The sequence below is a fragment of the Bacillus rossius genome, chromosome 3, assembly GCF_032445375.1.
Source record: "Bacillus rossius redtenbacheri isolate Brsri chromosome 3, Brsri_v3, whole genome shotgun sequence".
Lineage (NCBI taxonomy): Eukaryota > Metazoa > Arthropoda > Insecta > Phasmatodea > Bacillidae > Bacillus > Bacillus rossius.
The window spans coordinates 6,717,344-6,737,274 of record NC_086332.1 but is presented as its reverse complement, the minus strand read 5'-3'; the positions used below and the strand labels follow the sequence as shown (position 1 = coordinate 6,737,274).

The 19,931-nt window shown below is 46.0% G+C and overlaps 1 protein-coding gene across 3 annotated transcripts in view; it reads left to right on the top strand.

Annotated features, from left to right (window-relative positions):
- Positions 1–19,931, top strand: part of LOC134530136 (centrosomal protein of 131 kDa-like) — a 48,303-nt gene that overhangs the window by 2,182 nt on the left and 26,190 nt on the right. For all 3 annotated transcript variants that reach the window (XM_063364753.1, XM_063364751.1, XM_063364752.1), the window contains exons 2-3: positions 5,040–5,123; positions 5,269–5,373. In XM_063364753.1, coding sequence (XP_063220823.1) covers positions 5,061–5,123; positions 5,269–5,373 — 168 coding nt within the window. In that variant the 5' untranslated portion in view covers positions 5,040–5,060. The remainder of the gene's footprint in view (positions 1–5,039; positions 5,124–5,268; positions 5,374–19,931) is intronic.

Sequence of the window (19,931 nt, the reverse complement as noted above, 5' to 3'; positions counted from 1 at the left end):
GTACACGCAAAAACATAACACTACACAACAACCTTGATAAAAATTGGCTAACTCTCCCTATGGCAGTCCTGCGTGGGGAAGTAATATTGGGGTGCTTGGAGACGGCCAAGCCCGTACGTGAATGTTAACGGTAGACAGTTATGATTCGCGTAGCGAATCAAGTCGTGAACTTCATCACGAGGGAACTCGGTGAGGCCGGCAGGCGTTTGCTCGGTTGCATTAACGAAAGAATTGTTTGACTGGGGTCGGCCAGGTCCGTAAGTGGCTGTGCGTAAGGCGGCCATGTGGCCCACTGCCTTAAGGCAGTAAAAGTGGCGACGGCCGGGTTAATCCCTGCACCGAAGACAAAAAAGAAAACCGACCCGGGGTCGCGTGGGGAGTTACGTTGAAAATGCTTTGGTTATGACTATAATTACCAGCAGCGAGGAATCAGAGGGACAAAGGTGAATGTTCCCTGCGGTACGCGGACGTCTGCCCCGGGCCGCAAGCTGATCAGAACTGCCTGAGGGGTTGGCGTGCGGAGGGGGGAACAATTCCGCCGCGCGCCAAGCCACAAAAAAAAACTTTTACCGTTATTCGGTGTAAACTTTAATACTTCATCGCTAAACACATGGCCCTTTCTTAATTAATTATTCATGCGTGAATTAGTTCAATAACTATTGATTAGCTCTTTAATTACGAATATTGAAAGTTTACATCTGAGAAAAAACAAAAATTGAGTCAAGTTAAAGACTGTTACTAAACGCTAAAACCCACTGATTTTACGTGTGTTTGTGGATTTGCTTAGTTTGAGGCTCTGAGCTGAAACGAAAATTAAGGGCGTTCATTAAACGCATCTTCCTTAAGGGAGTTACACTTACGTCTTACGACGCACATTCCGAAACGCAATTGATTAATTCGGTTTGACTTGATCAGTGCACAGTTTGATTAATAGGTGTACTGTCGCGCTGGTGGTAATTACACTACACCATGTATGGCATTGAGAGTTCTTGCATTACGCCGCTTGTTTGACCCGGGTGGAGATTTGGCGAGGGGTGCGTTTCGCCAGCAGGAGCCAGTACTGCGGGCCGAGGCCGGGCTAATGGCCTTCGGTCGGTACGACGTCAACTTGAGTAAGGAAAAAATTAAAGCAGGAATATTTAATAGCCCATAAATAAGAAAATTCACTAAGGACCAAGCCTTCGTAAATTCCATGAATGAGGCTGAGCGAAAATGCTGGACTTCATTTGCTGCAGTTGTTGGAAATTTTCTGGGCAAACAAAAAACATAAAACCATTTTGAACTGGTAAAAAATGTGCCAAAAAATTTAAAATCCCTTGGGTGCAACATGAGTATTAAGGTGCACTATTTACAAAGCCACCTGGACCATTTTCCTGAAAATTTAGGAGACAGGAAGATGGGATATGCACATAATGGCAGATTATTGCTGGAGTTTAAAAAAGGACTGTTCTAAGATACATTCAAAAAAAAGAAGCTTCCAAAGTGTTGAGTGACTAGTTGGTTCCATTGATGACTTGGTACTATATTTGTATATAATAACATTTCATTAAAACATTATATCTTAGACATTTGACTTAGACAAAAACTAATGCCATTTTTTAATTCATATAAAATCAACTCCAAATACCGTGGCACCAAAACTATTGTTGGCCTATGATATAGAAAAACAATTTTCTATTGGTTTTTTTTTTTGACTTATGTATGTCTCATTGACATGGATGTTAGGAGCATATACGTACGTACAACAATACAGAAGCTAGGAAACTTGGGAAAGTTTCAGTTAGAGCTTTTGGTTAGGAACTGGTGCGATTTTGGGGAAAAGGTTTCTTGATGGCTGGGCCCGTAATTAATCCTGGTTCTTGCTGAATTGTATCACCTTGCTGGGTGCCATTTATAAATATGCAGTGCAGTGAAGTGAATTGAAGTGGATGGCTTCATTTAGAAGAATGTTTTGTGAAATGCAAAACTGAAATATAAAGAAATAAGTTATTAGAATTGGAGTTTATTCTGTGGCAGATGTTTCAAAAATTGCATTAAAATAATGTAATTTTCTAGTTAAATATTCATCTGTGAAAAATTATGTTGGAAATTATTTAAGTACTCAACAAATAAAAATAGTGTAATAATGCCAAATAATCAAATTAAATAATAATCTTTAAATAATTATGTTATAATTTATGATTTGTATCAAAAAATTAATACATTTTTACAAACAATGTCATTTTTGTAACCCTGCAAACGTTGGTACCGAGAAGCAAAGTCCTGCAACATTTTCTTGTTTAAATTTTTGTAGGAAACAGGTTCTGTCAGCGGTAGTAGTGCCTTGTGAATCATCTGGTATCATCCTGTTCACCGACGTTTAAGGCTGTTGTGCTTGATGCGTTTGTTGGTGAAGGGGCGGTCGGGAGGCGACGGACTCACAGTTTACTCTGCACACTGTGTGTGCGATAGCACAGCTCTCATAGTGGTCCATTTCAGCCCAGCAATTATTAGTTCCTTTAATATAGGCAAATTTCACTATTCAAAGAAAAAAAATATATATATATGTTGTCTGTAAAGTCGGTTTACGGACGATAGTTAAACATGACAACATCATAACAAAACATTGATGAAATGATTGCATACTTTTATGAATAAAATTAAATCATTTTTATTGAATTATCACTATTTTGTATGGATACAAAGAAGGAGTGAAATGAAATCTACAATTTAATTGATAAATTTACTTTTATTTGCACTCATTAATTCAACTATGTTTATTACTTTAACGAACAGATTATTTTAACTATAACTTTTATACATGTTTGCTATTTAACTTCTTCCAATCTGTGTTTTTCTGTTAAGGATAGGACGATGATAGGAAAATAAGGAAACGAATGGGAGTGTTTCAAGTTTAATGTTGTCGCGGCCTCATCTCTGGTGAAGCTGTGGAGACGGGGTGGACGTCGCTCGGTCGTTCAGTTGTTGTTGTTTGCCCGGCGCCAGCTCTTGGGTAGAGCAGCCTCACACTCTGAGGCGGGAGTGGACCGTTCGGCCCAGTGCAGCTGACCGAGGACGTGTTGACAAGGAGTAGCTAGCAGGAAAATTGGGTGTAGAAGAGAGGGATGCCCGCGGTCTCACGAAGAGTCGCTAGCGGATGGGTGGGTAGAGAGAGGTAGAAGGAAGTCCGCGGTCTCACGAGGAGTCGCTAGCTGAAGAGAATGGGAGAGAGGTGGAATGAGAGAACGAAGGAAGCCCGCGGTCTCACTAAGAGTCGCTAGCAGAGGATTGCCCGCGGTCTCACAAGGAGTCGGTAGCGGATAGGTGCGAGAGAAGGAAAGCCCGCGGTCTCACGAAGAGTCGCTAGCTGAGGAAAGGAAGATGAGGAATTCAAGCCAATGATACCACTTTTGCCTGATGTATTATTTACTCTCCCAGATTGGCTGGGAGAGAGGAAAGCTCATAAATGTATTTCTACTCCCAGATTAGCTGGGAGAGAAGAGCTGTCTAGGCGATTCTTTTTTTTTTTTTTTTTTTCCTAACCTAACTAATACTAAGTGTATTTTGTTTGGGAGGGTCTGGGTTAGGGAAGACTCTAGGTGCGTCCCAGGCCGAAGCCTTTACGCCTATTCATGCTGGGTTTAAGCCATGCAGACAAGGGAGCATGCATCGTGTGCTTGTTCGGGGATTGGCCAGCCATGGCTTGTTAGCCTGCACAATTTATACAAGTTTCTTCTAGAACCATTTGTGTTAAAGTTTTACATATTTCTATCTCTTTTGCATGATGATGATCTTTTGCATTTTACAATATTATTTCCACATCTACAAAACATACTTCCAGTATACACTTAAATAATCTACCTAAATATTTACAATAATAACATATATAATATAACTTTGATACATTGTCTCTTTATATTTACACTGCCATCTGGTGACGAGTGGTGGCACTACCAGGGCCATAGCTGGAGTTTTGCGCCGCGGACAGGACTGTGACCCGGGTTTTTGTTTAATAAAGAGGAGGTACGACGTCAATGTGCCTCGAAAAAGTCAAATCGATGGTTGTTCCAATCGAGTGGAAGAGAGATAGATGCAGCACAAGAGTACAATGAGCGTAACGGGACACAACGTAACGGGACAATTTTCACAACAGTACACTTTTTTGTGCGTGCAGCCGGCGTTCATCGATTTATTAGACGTTGTCACGTCAAAAAAAATTTTCAGTTTGTTTGTGATATTAGCTTTTGCATACAAGTTCGTTCTGGTTGTATAAGTGTTGATAACTTTACTGGGATACATATCTTTATACTCTATTAAAAGAATTATTATGCTAAACGAAATCATATAAATTTTGAGCTCGTGATACTCGCAAACAGGCAACATAGTTGGCCATAGGAAAACTATGGAATGCCTAAATGTATCCGTCATTTTCTGTACTTACCATGTGACTTATTTTTCATCCCTGAAAATTTTTCTTTCTATGTTGACAATAATCTTTTGAATTTATAGGGCAAATTATTGGGTTAAAGTAAGTTGTTATATTTTGTGTCATTATGATTCATATTCATTAAATTGCTTAAGTACTGTTTGATTAGCATTGAATTATGTTTTCATATTGTAAAGCCAAATATAACTTCTTAAGTCTATGTCCTAATCCTTTGTATGGGCTACCTATGTTCCAAATTTCATTCAAATTAAGTAAGAACCTTTTGAATGAGTAACAAACATCCGTACTCTTACATTCATAATATTTTTTTTTACATGGTCTATGAAAAAAATTGTATATCATCTCATTTACGAGCTCAAATATACCTGTAAAGACAGCTATAACTGCCTTTGACAAAAGTTATGTATTTTTGGGTACAGAACTTTAAAAATTACTTCATGACAAACACACAATTATATCAGTTACTTGTTGTACTGTTTATAGCTTTTAAGAACACTCTAGTATAATCTTGCAACTCTCAGAGTATTTTAATCTCTGTAAAATTATGTATTTGTTTCACCCGTGTGACGTAAATATGAAATTTTTATTCATACAGTATTTCTATCTGTTTCAGTTGACTGTTAGTTAATGAGTAATGCAGAAACAAGGACAACTAAAAGAAAGCGAGAAGCCTGATCTTCGTTTGTTTGGTTCACAGGTAACACTTCATTAGCACGTACTTACTTTTTCATGAAAGAACCTTGAATTAGAAACGAAACCTTTTGTAGCAACTTTCACCTATCCGTGCCTTGTTAGCTGTGACAGATAAGCAGAGATGTTGACGTGTGTGACTGAATCACCAGATAAACCTGTGTGAACGGCCGCGCGTGAACAGCAGGAATGGTGTCCGCTCGTCGTCCGTCTGCTCCAGAAGACCCATGTCCGCAGTGCCGGCCTATGGGAGCCAGGTGAGGCACGTTCGCCCGCTTTCCTCGACAGAGCTGTCTCACAAGACAACCCTCCTGATTCCAAACTTTCCTCGACAGAGCTGTCTGACAAGACAACCCTCCAGATTCCAAACTTTCCTCGAGAGAGCTGTCTCACAAGACAATCCTCCAGATTCCAAACTTTCCTCGACAGAGCTGTCTCACAAGACAACCCTCCTGATTCCAAACTTTCCTCGACAGAGCTGTCTTACAAGACAACCCTCCAGATTCCAAACTTTCCTCGAGAGAGCTGTCTCACAAGACAACCCTCCAGATTCCAAACTTTCCTAGACAGAGCTGTCTCACAAGACAACCCTCCTGATTCCAAACTTTCCTCGAGAGAGCTGTCTCACAAGACAACCCTCCAGATTCCAAACTTTCCTAGACAGAGCTGTCTCACAAGACAACCCTCCTGATTCCAAACTTTCCTCGAGAGAGCTGTCTCACAAGACAACCCTCCAGATTCCAAACTTTCCTAGACAGAGCTGTCTCACAAGACAACCCTCCTGATTCCAAACTTTCCTCGAGAGAGCTGTCTCACAAGACAACCCTCCAGATTCCAAACTTTCCTCGAGAGAGCTGTCTCACAAGACAACCCTCCAGATTCCAAACTTTCCTAGACAGAGCTGTCTCACAAGACAACCCTCCTGATTCCAAACTTTCCTAGACAGAGCTGTCTCACAAGACAACCCTCCAGATTCCAAACTTTCCTCGAGAGAGCTGTCTCACAAGACAACCCTCCAGATTCCAAACTTTCCTAGACAGAGCTGTCTCACAAGACAACCCTCCAGATTCCAAACTTTCCTCGAGAGAGCTGTCTCACAAGACAACCCTCCAGATTCCAAACTTTCCTAGACAGAGCTGTCTCACAAGACAACCCTCCAGATTCCAAACTTTCCTAGACAGAGCTGTCTCACAAGACAACACTCCAGATTCCAAACTTTCCTCGAGAGAGCTGTCTCACAAGACAACCCTCCTGATTCCAAACTTTCCTCGAGAGAGCTGTCTCACAAGACAACCCTCCAGATTCCAAACTTTCCTCGACAGAGCTGTCTTACAAGACAACCCTCCAGATTCCAAACTTTCCTCGAGAGAGCTGTCTCACAAGACAACCCTCCAGATTCCAAACTTTCCTAGACAGAGCTGTCTCACAAGACAACCCTCCTGATTCCAAACTTTCCTCGAGAGAGCTGTCTCACAAGACAACCCTCCAGATTCCAAACTTTCCTAGACAGAGCTGTCTCACAAGACAACCCTCCTGATTCCAAACTTTCCTCGAGAGAGCTGTCTCACAAGACAACCCTCCAGATTCCAAACTTTCCTAGACAGAGCTGTCTCACAAGACAACCCTCCTGATTCCAAACTTTCCTCGACAGAGCTGTCTTACAAGACAACCCTCCAGATTCCAAACTTTCCTCGAGAGAGCTGTCTCACAAGACAACCCTCCAGATTACAAACTTTCCTAGACAGAGCTGTCTCACAAGACAACCCTCCTGATTTCAAACTTTCCTCGACAGAGCTGTCTTACAAGACAACCCTCCAGATTCCAAACTTTCCTCGAGAGAGCTGTCTCACAAGACAACCCTCCAGATTCCAAACTTTCCTAGACAGAGCTGTCTCACAAGACAACCCTCCTGATTCCAAACTTTCCTCGACAGAGCTGTCTGACAAGACAACCCTCCAGATTCCAAACTTTCCTCGAGAGAGCTGTCTTACAAGACAACCCTCCAGATTCCAAACTTTCCTCGACAGAGCTGTCTCACAAGACAACCCTCCAGATTCCAAACTTTCCTCGAGAGAGCTGTCTCACAAGACAACCCTCCTGATTCCAAACTTTCCTCGACAGAGCTGTCTTACAAGACAACCCTCCAGATTCCAAACTTTCCTCGAGAGAGCTGTCTCACAAGACAACCCTCCTGATTCCAAACTTTCCTCGACAGAGCTGTCTTACAAGACAACCCTCCAGATTCCAAACTTTCCTCGATAGAGCTGTCTCACAAGACAACCCTCCTGATTCCAAACTTTCCTCGACAGAGCTGTCTTACAAGACAACCCTCCAGATTCCAAACTTTCCTCGAGAGAGCTGTCTCACAAGGCAACCCTCCAGATTCCAAACTTTCCTCTAGAGAGCTGTCTCACAAGACAACCCTCCTGATTCCAAACTTTCCTCGACAGAGCTGTCTTACAAGACAACCCTCCAGATTCCAAACTTTCCTCGACAGAGCTGTCTCACAAGACAACCCTCCTGATTCCAAACTTTCCTCGACAGAGCTGTCTTACAAGACAACCCTCCAGATTCCAAACTTTCCTCGAGAGAGCTGTCTCACAAGACAACCCTCCAGATTCCAAACTTTCCTAGACAGAGCTGTCTCACAAGACAACCCTCCAGATTCCAAACTTTCCTCGAGAGAGCTGTCTCACAAGGCAACCCTCCAGATTCCAAACTTTCCTCTAGAGAGCTGTCTCACAAGACAACCCTCCAGATTCCAAACTTTCCTCGAGAGAGCTGTCTCACAAGACAACCCTCCAGATTCCAAACTTTCCTCGACAGAGCTGTCTCACAAGACAACCCTCCAGATTCCAAACTTTCCTCTAGAGAGCTGTCTCACAAGACAACCCTCCTGATTCCAAACTTTCCTCGACAGAGCTGTCTGACAAGACAACCCTCCTGATTCCAAACATTCCTCGACAGAGCTGTCTCACAAGACAACCCTCCTGATTCCAAACTTTCCTCGACAGAGCTGTCTTACAAGACAACCCTCCAGATTCCAAACTTTCCTCTAGAGAGCTGTCTCACAAGACAACCCTCCTGATTCCAAACTTTCCTCGACAGAGCTGTCTGACAAGACAACCCTCCTGATTCCAAACTTTCCTCGACAGAGCTGTCTCACAAGGCAACCCTCCAGATTCCAAACTTTCCTCTAGAGAGCTGTCTCACAAGACAACCCTCCTGATTCCAAACTTTCCTCGACAGAGCTGTCTGACAAGACAACCCTCCTGATTCCAAACTTTCCTCGACAGAGCTGTCTCACAAGACAACCCTCCTGATTCCAAACTTTCCTCTAGAGAGCTGTCTCACAAGACAACCCTCCAGATTCCAAACTTTCCTCGAGAGAGCTGTCTCACAAGACAACCCTCCAGATTCCAAACTTTCCTCGACAGAGCTGTCTCACAAGACAACCCTCCAGATTCCAAACTTTCCTTTAGAGAGCTGTCTCACAAGACAACCATCCAGATTCCAAACTTTCCTCGACAGAGCTGTCTGACAAGACAACCCTCCTGATTCCAAACTTTCCTCGACAGAGCTGTCTCACAAGACAACCCTCCTGATTCCAAACTTTCCTCGAGAGAGCTGTCTCACAAGGCAACCCTCCAGATTCCAAACTTTCCTCTAGAGAGCTGTCTCACAAGACAACCCTCCTGATTCCAAACTTTCCTCGACAGAGCTGTCTTACAAGACAACCCTCCAGATTCCAAACTTTCCTCGACAGAGCTGTCTCACAAGACAACCCTCCTGATTCCAAACTTTCCTCGACAGAGCTGTCTTACAAGACAACCCTCCAGATTCCAAACTTTCCTCGAGAGAGCTGTCTCACAAGACAACCCTCCTGATTCCAAACTTTCCTCGACAGAGCTGTCTCACAAGACAACCCTCCAGATTCAAAACTTTCCTCGAGAGAGCTGTCTCACAAGACAACCCTCCAGATTCCAAACTTTCCTAGACAGAGCTGTCTCACAAGACAACCCTCCAGATTCCAAACTTTCCTCGAGAGAGCTGTCTCACAAGGCAACCCTCCAGATTCCAAACTTTCCTCTAGAGAGCTGTCTCACAAGACAACCCTCCAGATTCCAAACTTTCCTCGAGAGAGCTGTCTCACAAGACAACCCTCCAGATTCCAAACTTTCCTAGACAGAGCTGTCTCACAAGACAACCCTCCAGATTCCAAACTTTCCTCGAGAGAGCTGTCTCACAAGGCAACCCTCCAGATTCCAAACTTTCCTCTAGAGAGCTGTCTCACAAGACAACCCTCCAGATTCCAAACTTTCCTCGAGAGAGCTGTCTCACAAGACAACCCTCCAGATTCCAAACTTTCCTCGAGAGAGCTGTCTCACAAGACAACCCTCCTGATTCCAAACTTTCCTCGAGAGCGCTGTCTCACAAGACAACCCTCCAGATTCCAAACTTTCCTCTAGAGAGCTGTCTCACAAGACAACCCTCCAGATTCCAAACTTTCCTCGACAGAGCTGTCTCACAAGACAACCCTCCTGATTCCAAACTTTCCTCGAGAGCGCTGTCTCACAAGACAACCCTCCAGATTCCAAACTTTCCTAGACAGAGCTGTCTCACAAGACAACCCTCCAGATTCCAAACTTTCCTCGAGAGAGCTGTCTCACAAGGCAACCCTCCAGATTCCAAACTTTCCTCTAGAGAGCTGTCTCACAAGACAACCCTCCAGATTCCAAACTTTCCTCGAGAGAGCTGTCTCACAAGACAACCCTCCAGATTCCAAACTTTCCTCGACAGAGCTGTCTGACAAGACAACCCTCCAGATTCCAAACTTTCCTCGAGAGAGCTGTCTCACAAGACAACCCTCCAGATTCCAAACTTTCCTCGACAGAGCTGTCTGACAAGACAACCCTCCTGATTCCAAACTTTCCTCGAGAGAGCTGTCTCACAAGACAACCCTCCAGATTCCAAACTTTTCTAGACAGAGCTGTCTCACAAGACAACCCTCCAGATTCCAAACTTTCCTCTGAGAGCTGTCTCACAAGGCAACCCTCCAGATTCCAAACTTTCCTCTAGAGAGCTGTCTCACAAGACAACCCTCCTGATTCCAAACTTTCCTCGAGAGAGCTGTCTCACAAGACAACCCTCCAGATTCCTAACTTTCCTCGAGAGAGCTGTGTCACAAGACAACCCTCCAGATTCCAAACTTTCCTCGACAGAGCTGTCTGACAAGACAATCCTCCTGATTCCAAACTTTCCTCGAGAGAGCTGTCTCACAAGACAACCCTCCAGATTCCAAACTTTCCTCGAGAGAGCTGTCTCACAAGACAACCCTCCAGATTCCAAACTTTCCTCGACAGAGCTGTCTGACAAGACAACCCTCCAGATTCCAAACTTTCCTCGAGAGAGCTGTCTCACAAGACAACCCTCCAGATTCCAAACTTTCCTCGACAGAGCTGTCTCACAAGACAACCCTCCAGATTCCAAACTTTCCTCGAGAGAGCTGTCTCACAAGACAACCCTCCAGAATCCAAACTTTCCTCGACAGAGCTGTCTCACAAGACAACCCTCCAGATTCCAAACTTTCCTCGACAGAGCTCTCTCACAAGACAACCCTCCAGATTCCAAACTTTCCTCGACAGAGCTCTCTCACAAGACAACACTCCAGATTCCAAACTTTCCTCGACAGAGCTGTCTGACAAGACAACCCTCCAGATTCCAAACTTTCCTCGACAGAGCTGTCTCACAAGACAACCCTCCAGATTCCAAACTTTCCTCGACAGAGCTGTCTGACAAGACAACCCTCCAGATTCCAAACTTTCCTTGAGAGAGCTGTCTCACAAGACAACCCTCCAGATTCCAAACTTTCCTCGACAGAGCTGTCTCACAAGACAACCCTCCAGATTCCAAACTTTCCTCGACAGAGCTGTCTCACAAGACAACCCTCCAGATTCCAAACTTTCCTCGAGAGAGCTGTCTCACAAGACAACCCTCCAGATTCCAAACTTTCCTCGACAGAGCTGTCTCACAAGACAACCCTCCAGATTCCAAACTTTCCTCGACAGAGCTGTCTCACAAGACAACCCTCCAGATTCCAAACTTTCCTCGACAGAGCTGTCTCACAAGAAAACCCTCCAGATTCCAAACTTTCCTCGACAGAGCTGTCTGACAAGACAACCCTCCTGATTCCAAACTTTCCTCGAGAGAGCTGTCTCACAAGACAACCCTCCAGATTCCAAACTTTCCTAGACAGAGCTGTCTCACAAGACAACCCTCCAGATTCCAAACTTTCCTCTGAGAGCTGTCTCACAAGGCAACCCTCCAGATTCCAAACTTTCCTCTAGAGAGCTGTCTCACAAGACAACCCTCCTGATTCCAAACTTTCCTCGAGAGAGCTGTCTCACAAGACAACCCTCCAGATTCCAAACTTTTCTCGACAGAGCTGTCTGACAAGACAACCCTCCTGATTCCAAACTTTCCTCGAGAGAGCTGTCTCACAAGACAACCCTCCAGATTCCAAACTTTCCTCGACAGAGCTGTCTCACAAGACAACCCTCCAGATTCCAAACTTTCCTCGACAGAGCTCTCTCACAAGACAACCCTCCAGATTCCAAACTTTCCTCGACAGAGCTCTCTCACAAGACAACCCTCCAGATTCCAAACTTTCCTCGACAGAGCTGTCTGACAAGACAACCCTCCAGATTCCAAACTTTCCTCGACAGAGCTGTCTCACAAGACAACCCTCCAGATTCCAAACTTTCCTCGACAGAGCTGTCTGACAAGACAACCCTCCAGATTCCAAACTTTCCTCGAGAGAGCTGTCTCACAAGACAACCCTCCAGATTCCAAACTTTCCTCGACAGAGCTGTCTCACAAGACAACCCTCCAGATTCCAAACTTTCCTCGACAGAGCTGTCTCACAAGACAACCCTCCAGATTCCAAACTTTCCTCGAGAGAGCTGTCTCACAAGACAACCCTCCAGATTCCAAACTTTCCTCGACAGAGCTGTCTGACAAGACAACCCTCCTGATTCCAAACTTTCCTCGAGAGAGCTGTCTCACAAGACAACCCTCCAGATTCCAAACTTTCCTAGACAGAGCTGTCTCACAAGACAACCCTCCAGATTCCAAACTTTCCTCTGAGAGCTGTCTCACAAGGCAACCCTCCAGATTCCAAACTTTCCTCGAGAGAGCTGTCTCACAAGACAACCCTCCAGATTCCAAACTTTCCTCGACAGAGCTGTCTCACAAGACAACCCTCCAGATTCCAAACTTTCCTCTAGAGAGCTGTCTCACAAGACAACCCTCCTGATTCCAAACATTCCTCGACAGAGCTGTCTCACAAGACAACCCTCCTGATTCCAAACTTTCCTCGACAGAGCTGTCTGACAAGACAACCCTCCTGATTCCAAACTTTCCTCGACAGAGCTGTCTCACAAGGCAACCCTCCAGATTCCAAACTTTCCTCTAGAGAGCTGTCTCACAAGACAACCCTCCTGATTCCAAAATTTCCTCGACAGAGCTGTCTGACAAGACAACCCTCCTGATTCCAAACTTTCCTCGACAGAGCTGTCTCACAAGACAACCCTCCTGATTCCAAACTTTCCTCTAGAGAGCTGTCTCACAAGACAACCCTCCAGATTCCAAACTTTCCTCGAGAGAGCTGTCTCACAAGACAACCCTCCAGATTCCAAACTTTCCTCTAGAGAGCTGTCTCACAAGACAACCCTCCTGATTCCAAACTTTCCTCGAGAGCGCTGTCTCACAAGACAACCCTCCAGATTCCAAACTTTCCTAGACAGAGCTGTCTCACAAGACAACCCTCCAGATTCCAAACTTTCCTCGAGAGAGCTGTCTCACAAGGCAACCCTCCAGATTCCAAACTTTCCTCTAGAGAGCTGTCTCACAAGACAACCCTCCAGATTCCAAACTTTCCTCGAGAGAGCTGTCTCACAAGACAACCCTCCAGATTCCAAACTTTCCTCGACAGAGCTGTCTGACAAGACAACCCTCCTGATTCCAAACTTTCCTCGAGAGAGCTGTCTCACAAGACAACCCTCCAGATTCCAAACTTTCCTCGACAGAGCTCTCTCACAAGACAACCCTCCAGATTCCAAACTTTCCTCGACAGAGCTGTCTGACAAGACAACCCTCCAGATTCCAAACTTTCCTCGACAGAGCTGTCTCACAAGACAACCCTCCAGATTCCAAACTTTCCTCGACAGAGCTGTCTGACAAGACAACCCTCCAGATTCCAAACTTTCCTCGAGAGAGCTGTCTCACAAGACAACCCTCCAGATTCCAAACTTTCCTCGACAGAGCTGTCTCACAAGACAACCCTCCAGATTCCAAACTTTCCTCGACAGAGCTGTCTCACAAGACAACCCTCCAGATTCCAAACTTTCCTCGAGAGAGCTGTCTCACAAGACAACCCTCCAGATTCCAAACTTTCCTCGACAGAGATGTCTCACAAGACAACCCTCCAGATTCCAAACTTTCCTCGAGAGAGCTGTCTCACAAGACAACCCTCCAGATTCCAAACTTTCCTCGACAGAGCTGTCTCACAAGACAACCCTCCAGATTCCAAACTTTCCTCGACAGAGCTGTCTCACAAGACAACCCTCCAGATTCCAAACTTTCCTCGACAGAGCTGTCTGACAAGACAACCCTCCTGATTCCAAACTTTCCTCGAGAGAGCTGTCTCACAAGACAACCCTCCAGATTCCAAACTTTCCTAGACAGAGCTGTCTCACAAGACAACCCTCCAGATTCCAAACTTTCCTCTGAGAGCTGTCTCACAAGGCAACCCTCCAGATTCCAAACTTTCCTCTAGAGAGCTGTCTCACAAGACAACCCTCCTGATTCCAAACTTTCCTCGAGAGAGCTGTCTCACAAGACAACCCTCCAGATTCCAAACTTTCCTCGACAGAGCTGTCTGACAAGACAACCCTCCTGATTCCAAACTTTCCTCGAGAGAGCTGTCTCACAAGACAACCCTCCAGATTCCAAACTTTCCTCGACAGAGCTGTCTCACAAGACAACCCTATAGATTCCAAACTTTCCTCGACAGAGCTCTCTCACAAGACAACCCTCCAGATTCCAAACTTTCCTCGACAGAGCTCTCTCACAAGACAACCCTCCAGATTCCAAACTTTCCTCGACAGAGCTGTCTGACAAGACAACCCTCCAGATTCCAAACTTTCCTCGACAGAGCTGTCTCACAAGACAACCCTCCAGATTCCAAACTTTCCTCGACAGAGCTGTCTGACAAGACAACCCTCCAGATTCCAAACTTTCCTCGAGAGAGCTGTCTCACAAGACAACCCTCCAGATTCCAAACTTTCCTCGACAGAGCTGTCTCACAAGACAACCCTCCAGATTCCAAACTTTCCTCGACAGAGCTGTCTCACAAGACAACCCTCCAGATTCCAAACTTTCCTCGAGAGAGCTGTCTCACAAGACAACCCTCCAGATTCCAAACTTTCCTCGACAGAGCTGTCTGACAAGACAACCCTCCTGATTCCAAACTTTCCTCGAGAGAGCTGTCTCACAAGACAACCCTCCAGATTCCAAACTTTCCTAGACAGAGCTGTCTCACAAGACAACCCTCCAGATTCCAAACTTTCCTCTGAGAGCTGTCTCACAAGGCAACCCTCCAGATTCCAAACTTTCCTCTAGAGAGCTGTCTCACAAGACAACCCTCCTGATTCCAAACTTTCCTCGAGAGAGCTGTCTCACAAGACAACCCTCCAGATTCCAAACTTTCCTCGACAGAGCTGTCTGACAAGACAACCCTCCTGATTCCAAACTTTCCTCGAGAGAGCTGTCTCACAAGACAACCCTCCAGATTCCAAACTTTCCTCGACAGAGCTGTCTGACAAGACAACCCTCCAGATTCCAAACTTTCCTCGACAGAGCTGTCTCACAAGACAACCCTCCAGATTCCAAACTTTCCTCGAGAGAGCTGTCTCACAAGACAACCCTCCAGATTCCAAACTTTCCTCGACAGAGCTGTCTGACAAGACAACCCTCCTGATTCCAAACTTTCCTCGAGAGAGCTGTCTCACAAGACAACCCTCCAGATTCCAAACTTTCCTCGACAGAGCTGTCTGACAAGACAACCCTCCTGATTCCAAACTTTCCTCGAGAGAGCTGTCTCACAAGACAACCCTCCAGATTCCAAACTTTCTTCGACAGAGCTGTCTGACAAGACAACCCTCCAGATTCCAAACTTTCCTCGACAGAGCTCTCTCACAAGACAACCCTCCAGATTCCTAACTTTCCTCGACAGAGCTGTCTGACAAGACAACCCTCCAGATTCCAAACTTCCCTCGACACAGCTGTCTCACAAGACAACCCTCCAGATTCCAAACTTTCCTCGACAGAGCTGTCTGACAAGACAACCCTCCAGATTCCAAACTTTCCTCGAGAGAGCTGTCTCACAAGACAACCCTCCAGATTCCAAACTTTCCTCGAGAGAGCTGTCTCACAAGACAACCCTCCAGATTCCAAACTTTCCTCGACAGAGCTGTCTGACAAGACAACCCTCCAGATTCCAAACTTTCCTCGACAGAGCTCTCTCACAAGACAACCCTCCAGATTCCAAACTTTCCTCGACAGAGCTGTCTCACAAGACAACCCTCCAGATTCCAAACTTTCCTCGACAGAGCTGTCTGACAAGACAACCCTCCAGATTCCAAACTTTCCTCGACAGAGCTGTCTCACAAGACAACCCTCCTGATTCCAAACTTTCCTCGACAGAGCTGTCTCACAAGACAACCCTCCAGATTCCAAACTTTCCTCGACAGAGCTGTCTCACAAGACAACCCTCCAGATTCCAAACTTTCCTCGAGAGAGCTGTCTCACAAGACAACCCTCCAGATTCCAAACTTTCCTCGACAGAGCTGTCTGACAAGACAACCCTCCTGATTCCAAACTTTCCTCGAGAGAGCTGTCTCACAAGACAACCCTCCAGATTCCAAACTTTCCTAGACAGAGCTGTCTCACAAGACAACCCTCCAGATTCCAAACTTTCCTCTGAGAGCTGTCTCACAAGGCAACCCTCCAGATTCCAAACTTTCCTCTAGAGAGCTGTCTCACAAGACAACCCTCCTGATTCCAAACTTTCCTCGAGAGAGCTGTCTCACAAGACAACCCTCCAGATTCCAAACTTTCCTCGACAGAGCTGTCTCACAAGACAACCCTCCAGATTCCAAACTTTCCTCGAGAGAGCTGTCTCACAAGACAACCCTCCAGATTCCAAACTTTCCTCGACAGAGCTGTCTGACAAGACAACCCTCCTGATTCCAAACTTTCCTCGAGAGAGCTGTCTCACAAGACAACCCTCCAGATTCCAAACTTTTCTAGACAGAGCTGTCTCACAAGACAACCCTCCAGATTCCAAACTTTCCTCTGAGAGCTGTCTCACAAGGCAACCCTCCAGATTCCAAACTTTCCTCGACAGAGCTGTCTGACAAGACAACCCTCCTGATTCCAAACTTTCCTCGAGAGAGCTGTCTCACAAGACAACCCTCCAGATTCCAAACTTTCCTAGACAGAGCTGTCTCACAAGACAACCCTCCAGATTCCAAACTTTCCTCTGAGAGCTGTCTCACAAGGCAACCCTCCTGATTCCAAACTTTCCTCGAGAGAGCTGTCTCACAAGACAACCCTCCATATTCCAAACTTTCCTAGACAGAGCTGTCTCACAAGACAACCCTCCAGATTCCAAACTTTCCTCGAGAGAGCTGTCTCACAAGACAACCCTCCAGATTCCAAACTTTCCTCGACAGAGCTGTCTGACAAGACAACCCTCCTGATTCCAAACTTTCCTCGAGAGAGCTGTCTCACAAGACAACCCTCCAGATTCCAAACTTTCCTAGACAGAGCTGTCTCACAAGACAACCCTCCAGATTCCAAACTTTCCTCTGAGAGCTGTCTCACAAGGCAACCCTCCAGATTCCAAACTTTCCTCTAGAGAGCTGTCTCACAAGACAACCCTCCTGATTCCAAACTTTCCTCGAGAGAGCTGTCTCACAAGGCAACCCTCCAGATTCCTAACTTTCCTCGAGAGAGCTGTCTCACAAGGCAACCCTCCAGATTCCAAACTTTCCTCTAGAGAGCTGTCTCACAAGACAACCCTCCAGATTCCTAACTTTCCTCGAGAGAGCTGTCTCACAAGACAACCCTCCAGATTCCAAACTTTCCTCGACAGAGCTGTCTGACAAGACAACCCTCCTGATTCCAAACTTTCCTCGAGAGAGCTGTCTCACAAGACAACCCTCCAGATTCCAAACTTTCCTCGAGAGAGCTGTCTCACAAGACAACCCTCCAGATTCCAAACTTTCCTCGACAGAGCTGTCTGACAAGACAACCCTCCAGATTCCAAACTTTCCTCGAGAGAGCTGTCTCACAAGACAACCCTCCAGATTCCAAACTTTCCTCGACAGAGCTGTCTCACAAGACAACCCTCCTGATTCCAAACTTTCCTCGAGAGAGCTGTCTCACAAGACAACCCTCCAGATTCCAAACTTTCCTCGACAGAGCTCTCTCACAAGACAACCCTCCAGATTCCAAACTTTCCTCGACAGAGCTCTCTCACAAGACAACCCTCCAGATTCCAAACTTTCCTCGACAGAGCTGTCTCACAAGACAACCCTCCAGATTCCAAACTTTCCTCGACAGAGCTGTCTGACAAGACAACCCTCCAGATTCCAAACTTTCCTCGAGAGAGCTGTCTCACAAGACAACCCTCCAGATTCCAAACTTTTCTCGACAGAGCTGTCTGACAAGACAACCCTCCTGATTCCAAACTTTCCTCGAGAGAGCTGTCTGACAAGACAACCCTCCTGATTCCAAACTTTCCTCGAGAGAGCTGTCTCACAAGGCAACCCTCCAGATTCCAAACTTTCCTCGAGAGAGCTGTCTCACAAGACAACCCTCCAGATTCCAAACTTTCCTCGACAGAGCTGTCTCACAAGACAACCCTCCAGATTCCAAACTTTCCTCGACAGAGCTCTCTCACAAGACAACCCTCCAGATTCCAAACTTTCCTCGACAGAGCTCTCTCACAAGACAACCCTCCAGATTCCAAACTTTCCTCGACAGAGCTGTCTGACAAGACAACCCTCCAGATTCCAAACTTTCCTCGACAGAGCTGTCTCACAAGACAACCCTCCAGATTCCAAACTTTCCTCGACAGAGCTGTCTGACAAGACAACCCTCCAGATTCCAAACTTTCCTCGACAGAGCTGTCTCACAAGACAACCCTCCAGATTCCAAACTTTCCTCGACAGAGCTGTCTCACAAGACAACCCTCCAGATTCCAAACTTTCCTCGACAGAGCTGTCTCACAAGACAACCCTCCTGATTTCAAACTTTCCTCGAGAGAGCTGTCTCACAAGACAACCCTCCAGATTCCAAACTTTCCTCGAGAGAGCTGTCTCACAAGACAACCCTCCTGATTCCAAACTTTCCTCGACAGAGCTGTCTCACAAGACAACCCTCCAGATTCCAAACTTTCGTTGACAGAGCTGTCTCACAAGACAACCCTCCAGATTCCAAACTTTCCTCGACAGAGCTGTCTCACAAGACAACCCTCCAGATTCCAAACTTTCCTCGACAGAGCTGTCTCACAAGACAACCCTCCAGATTCCAAACTTTCCTCGACAGAGCTGTCTCACAAGACAACCCTCCAGATTCCAAACTTTCCTCGACAGAGCTGTCTGACAAGACAACCCTCCTGATTCCAAACTTTCCTCGAGAGAGCTGTCTCACAAGACAACCCTCCAGATTCCAAACTTTCCTCGACAGAGCTGTCTCACAAGACAACCCTCCAGATTCCAAACTTTCCTCGACAGAGCTGTCTCACAAGACAACCCTCCTGATTCCAAACTTTCCTCGAGAGAGCTGTCTCACAAGACAACCCTCCAGATTCCAAACTTTCCTCGACAGAGCTGTCTCACAAGACAACCCTCCAGATTCCAAACTTTCCTCGACAGAGCTGTCTTACAAGACAACCCTCCAGATTCCAAACTTTCCTCGAGAGAGCTGTCTCACAAGACAACCCTCCTGATTCCAAACTTTCCTCGACAGAGCTGTCTCACAAGACAACCCTCCAGATTCCAAACTTTCCTCGACAGAGCTGTCTCACAAGACAACCCTCCAGATTCCAAACTTTCCTCGAGAGAGCTGTCTCACAAGACAACCCTCCAGATTCCAAACTTTCCTCGAGAGAGCTGTCTCACAAGACAACCCTCCAGATTCCAAACTTTCCTCGAGAGAGCTGTCTCACAAGACAACCCTCCAGATTCCAAACTTTCCTCGACAGAGCTGTCTCACAAGACAACCCTCCAGATTCCAAACTTTCCTCGAGAGAGCTGTCTCACAAGACAACCCTCCAGATTCCAAACTTTCCTCGAGAGAGCTGTCTCACAAGACAACCCTCCAGATTCCAAACTTTCCTCGACAGAGCTGTCTCACAAGACAACCCTCCAGATTCCAAACTTTCCTCGAGAGAGCTGTCTCACAAGACAACCCTCCAGATTCCAAACTTTCCTCGACAGAGCTGTCTCACAAGACAACCCTCCAGATTCCAAACTTTCCTCGAGAGAGCTGTCTCACAAGACAACCCTCCAGATTCCAAACTTTCCTCGACAGAGCTGTCTCACAAGACAACCCTCCAGATTCCAAACTTTCCTAGACAGAGCTGTCTCACAAGACAACCCTCCAGATTCCAAACTTTCCTCGACAGAGCTCTCTCACAAGACAACCCTCCAGATTCCAAACTTTCCTCGACAGAGCTCTCTCACAA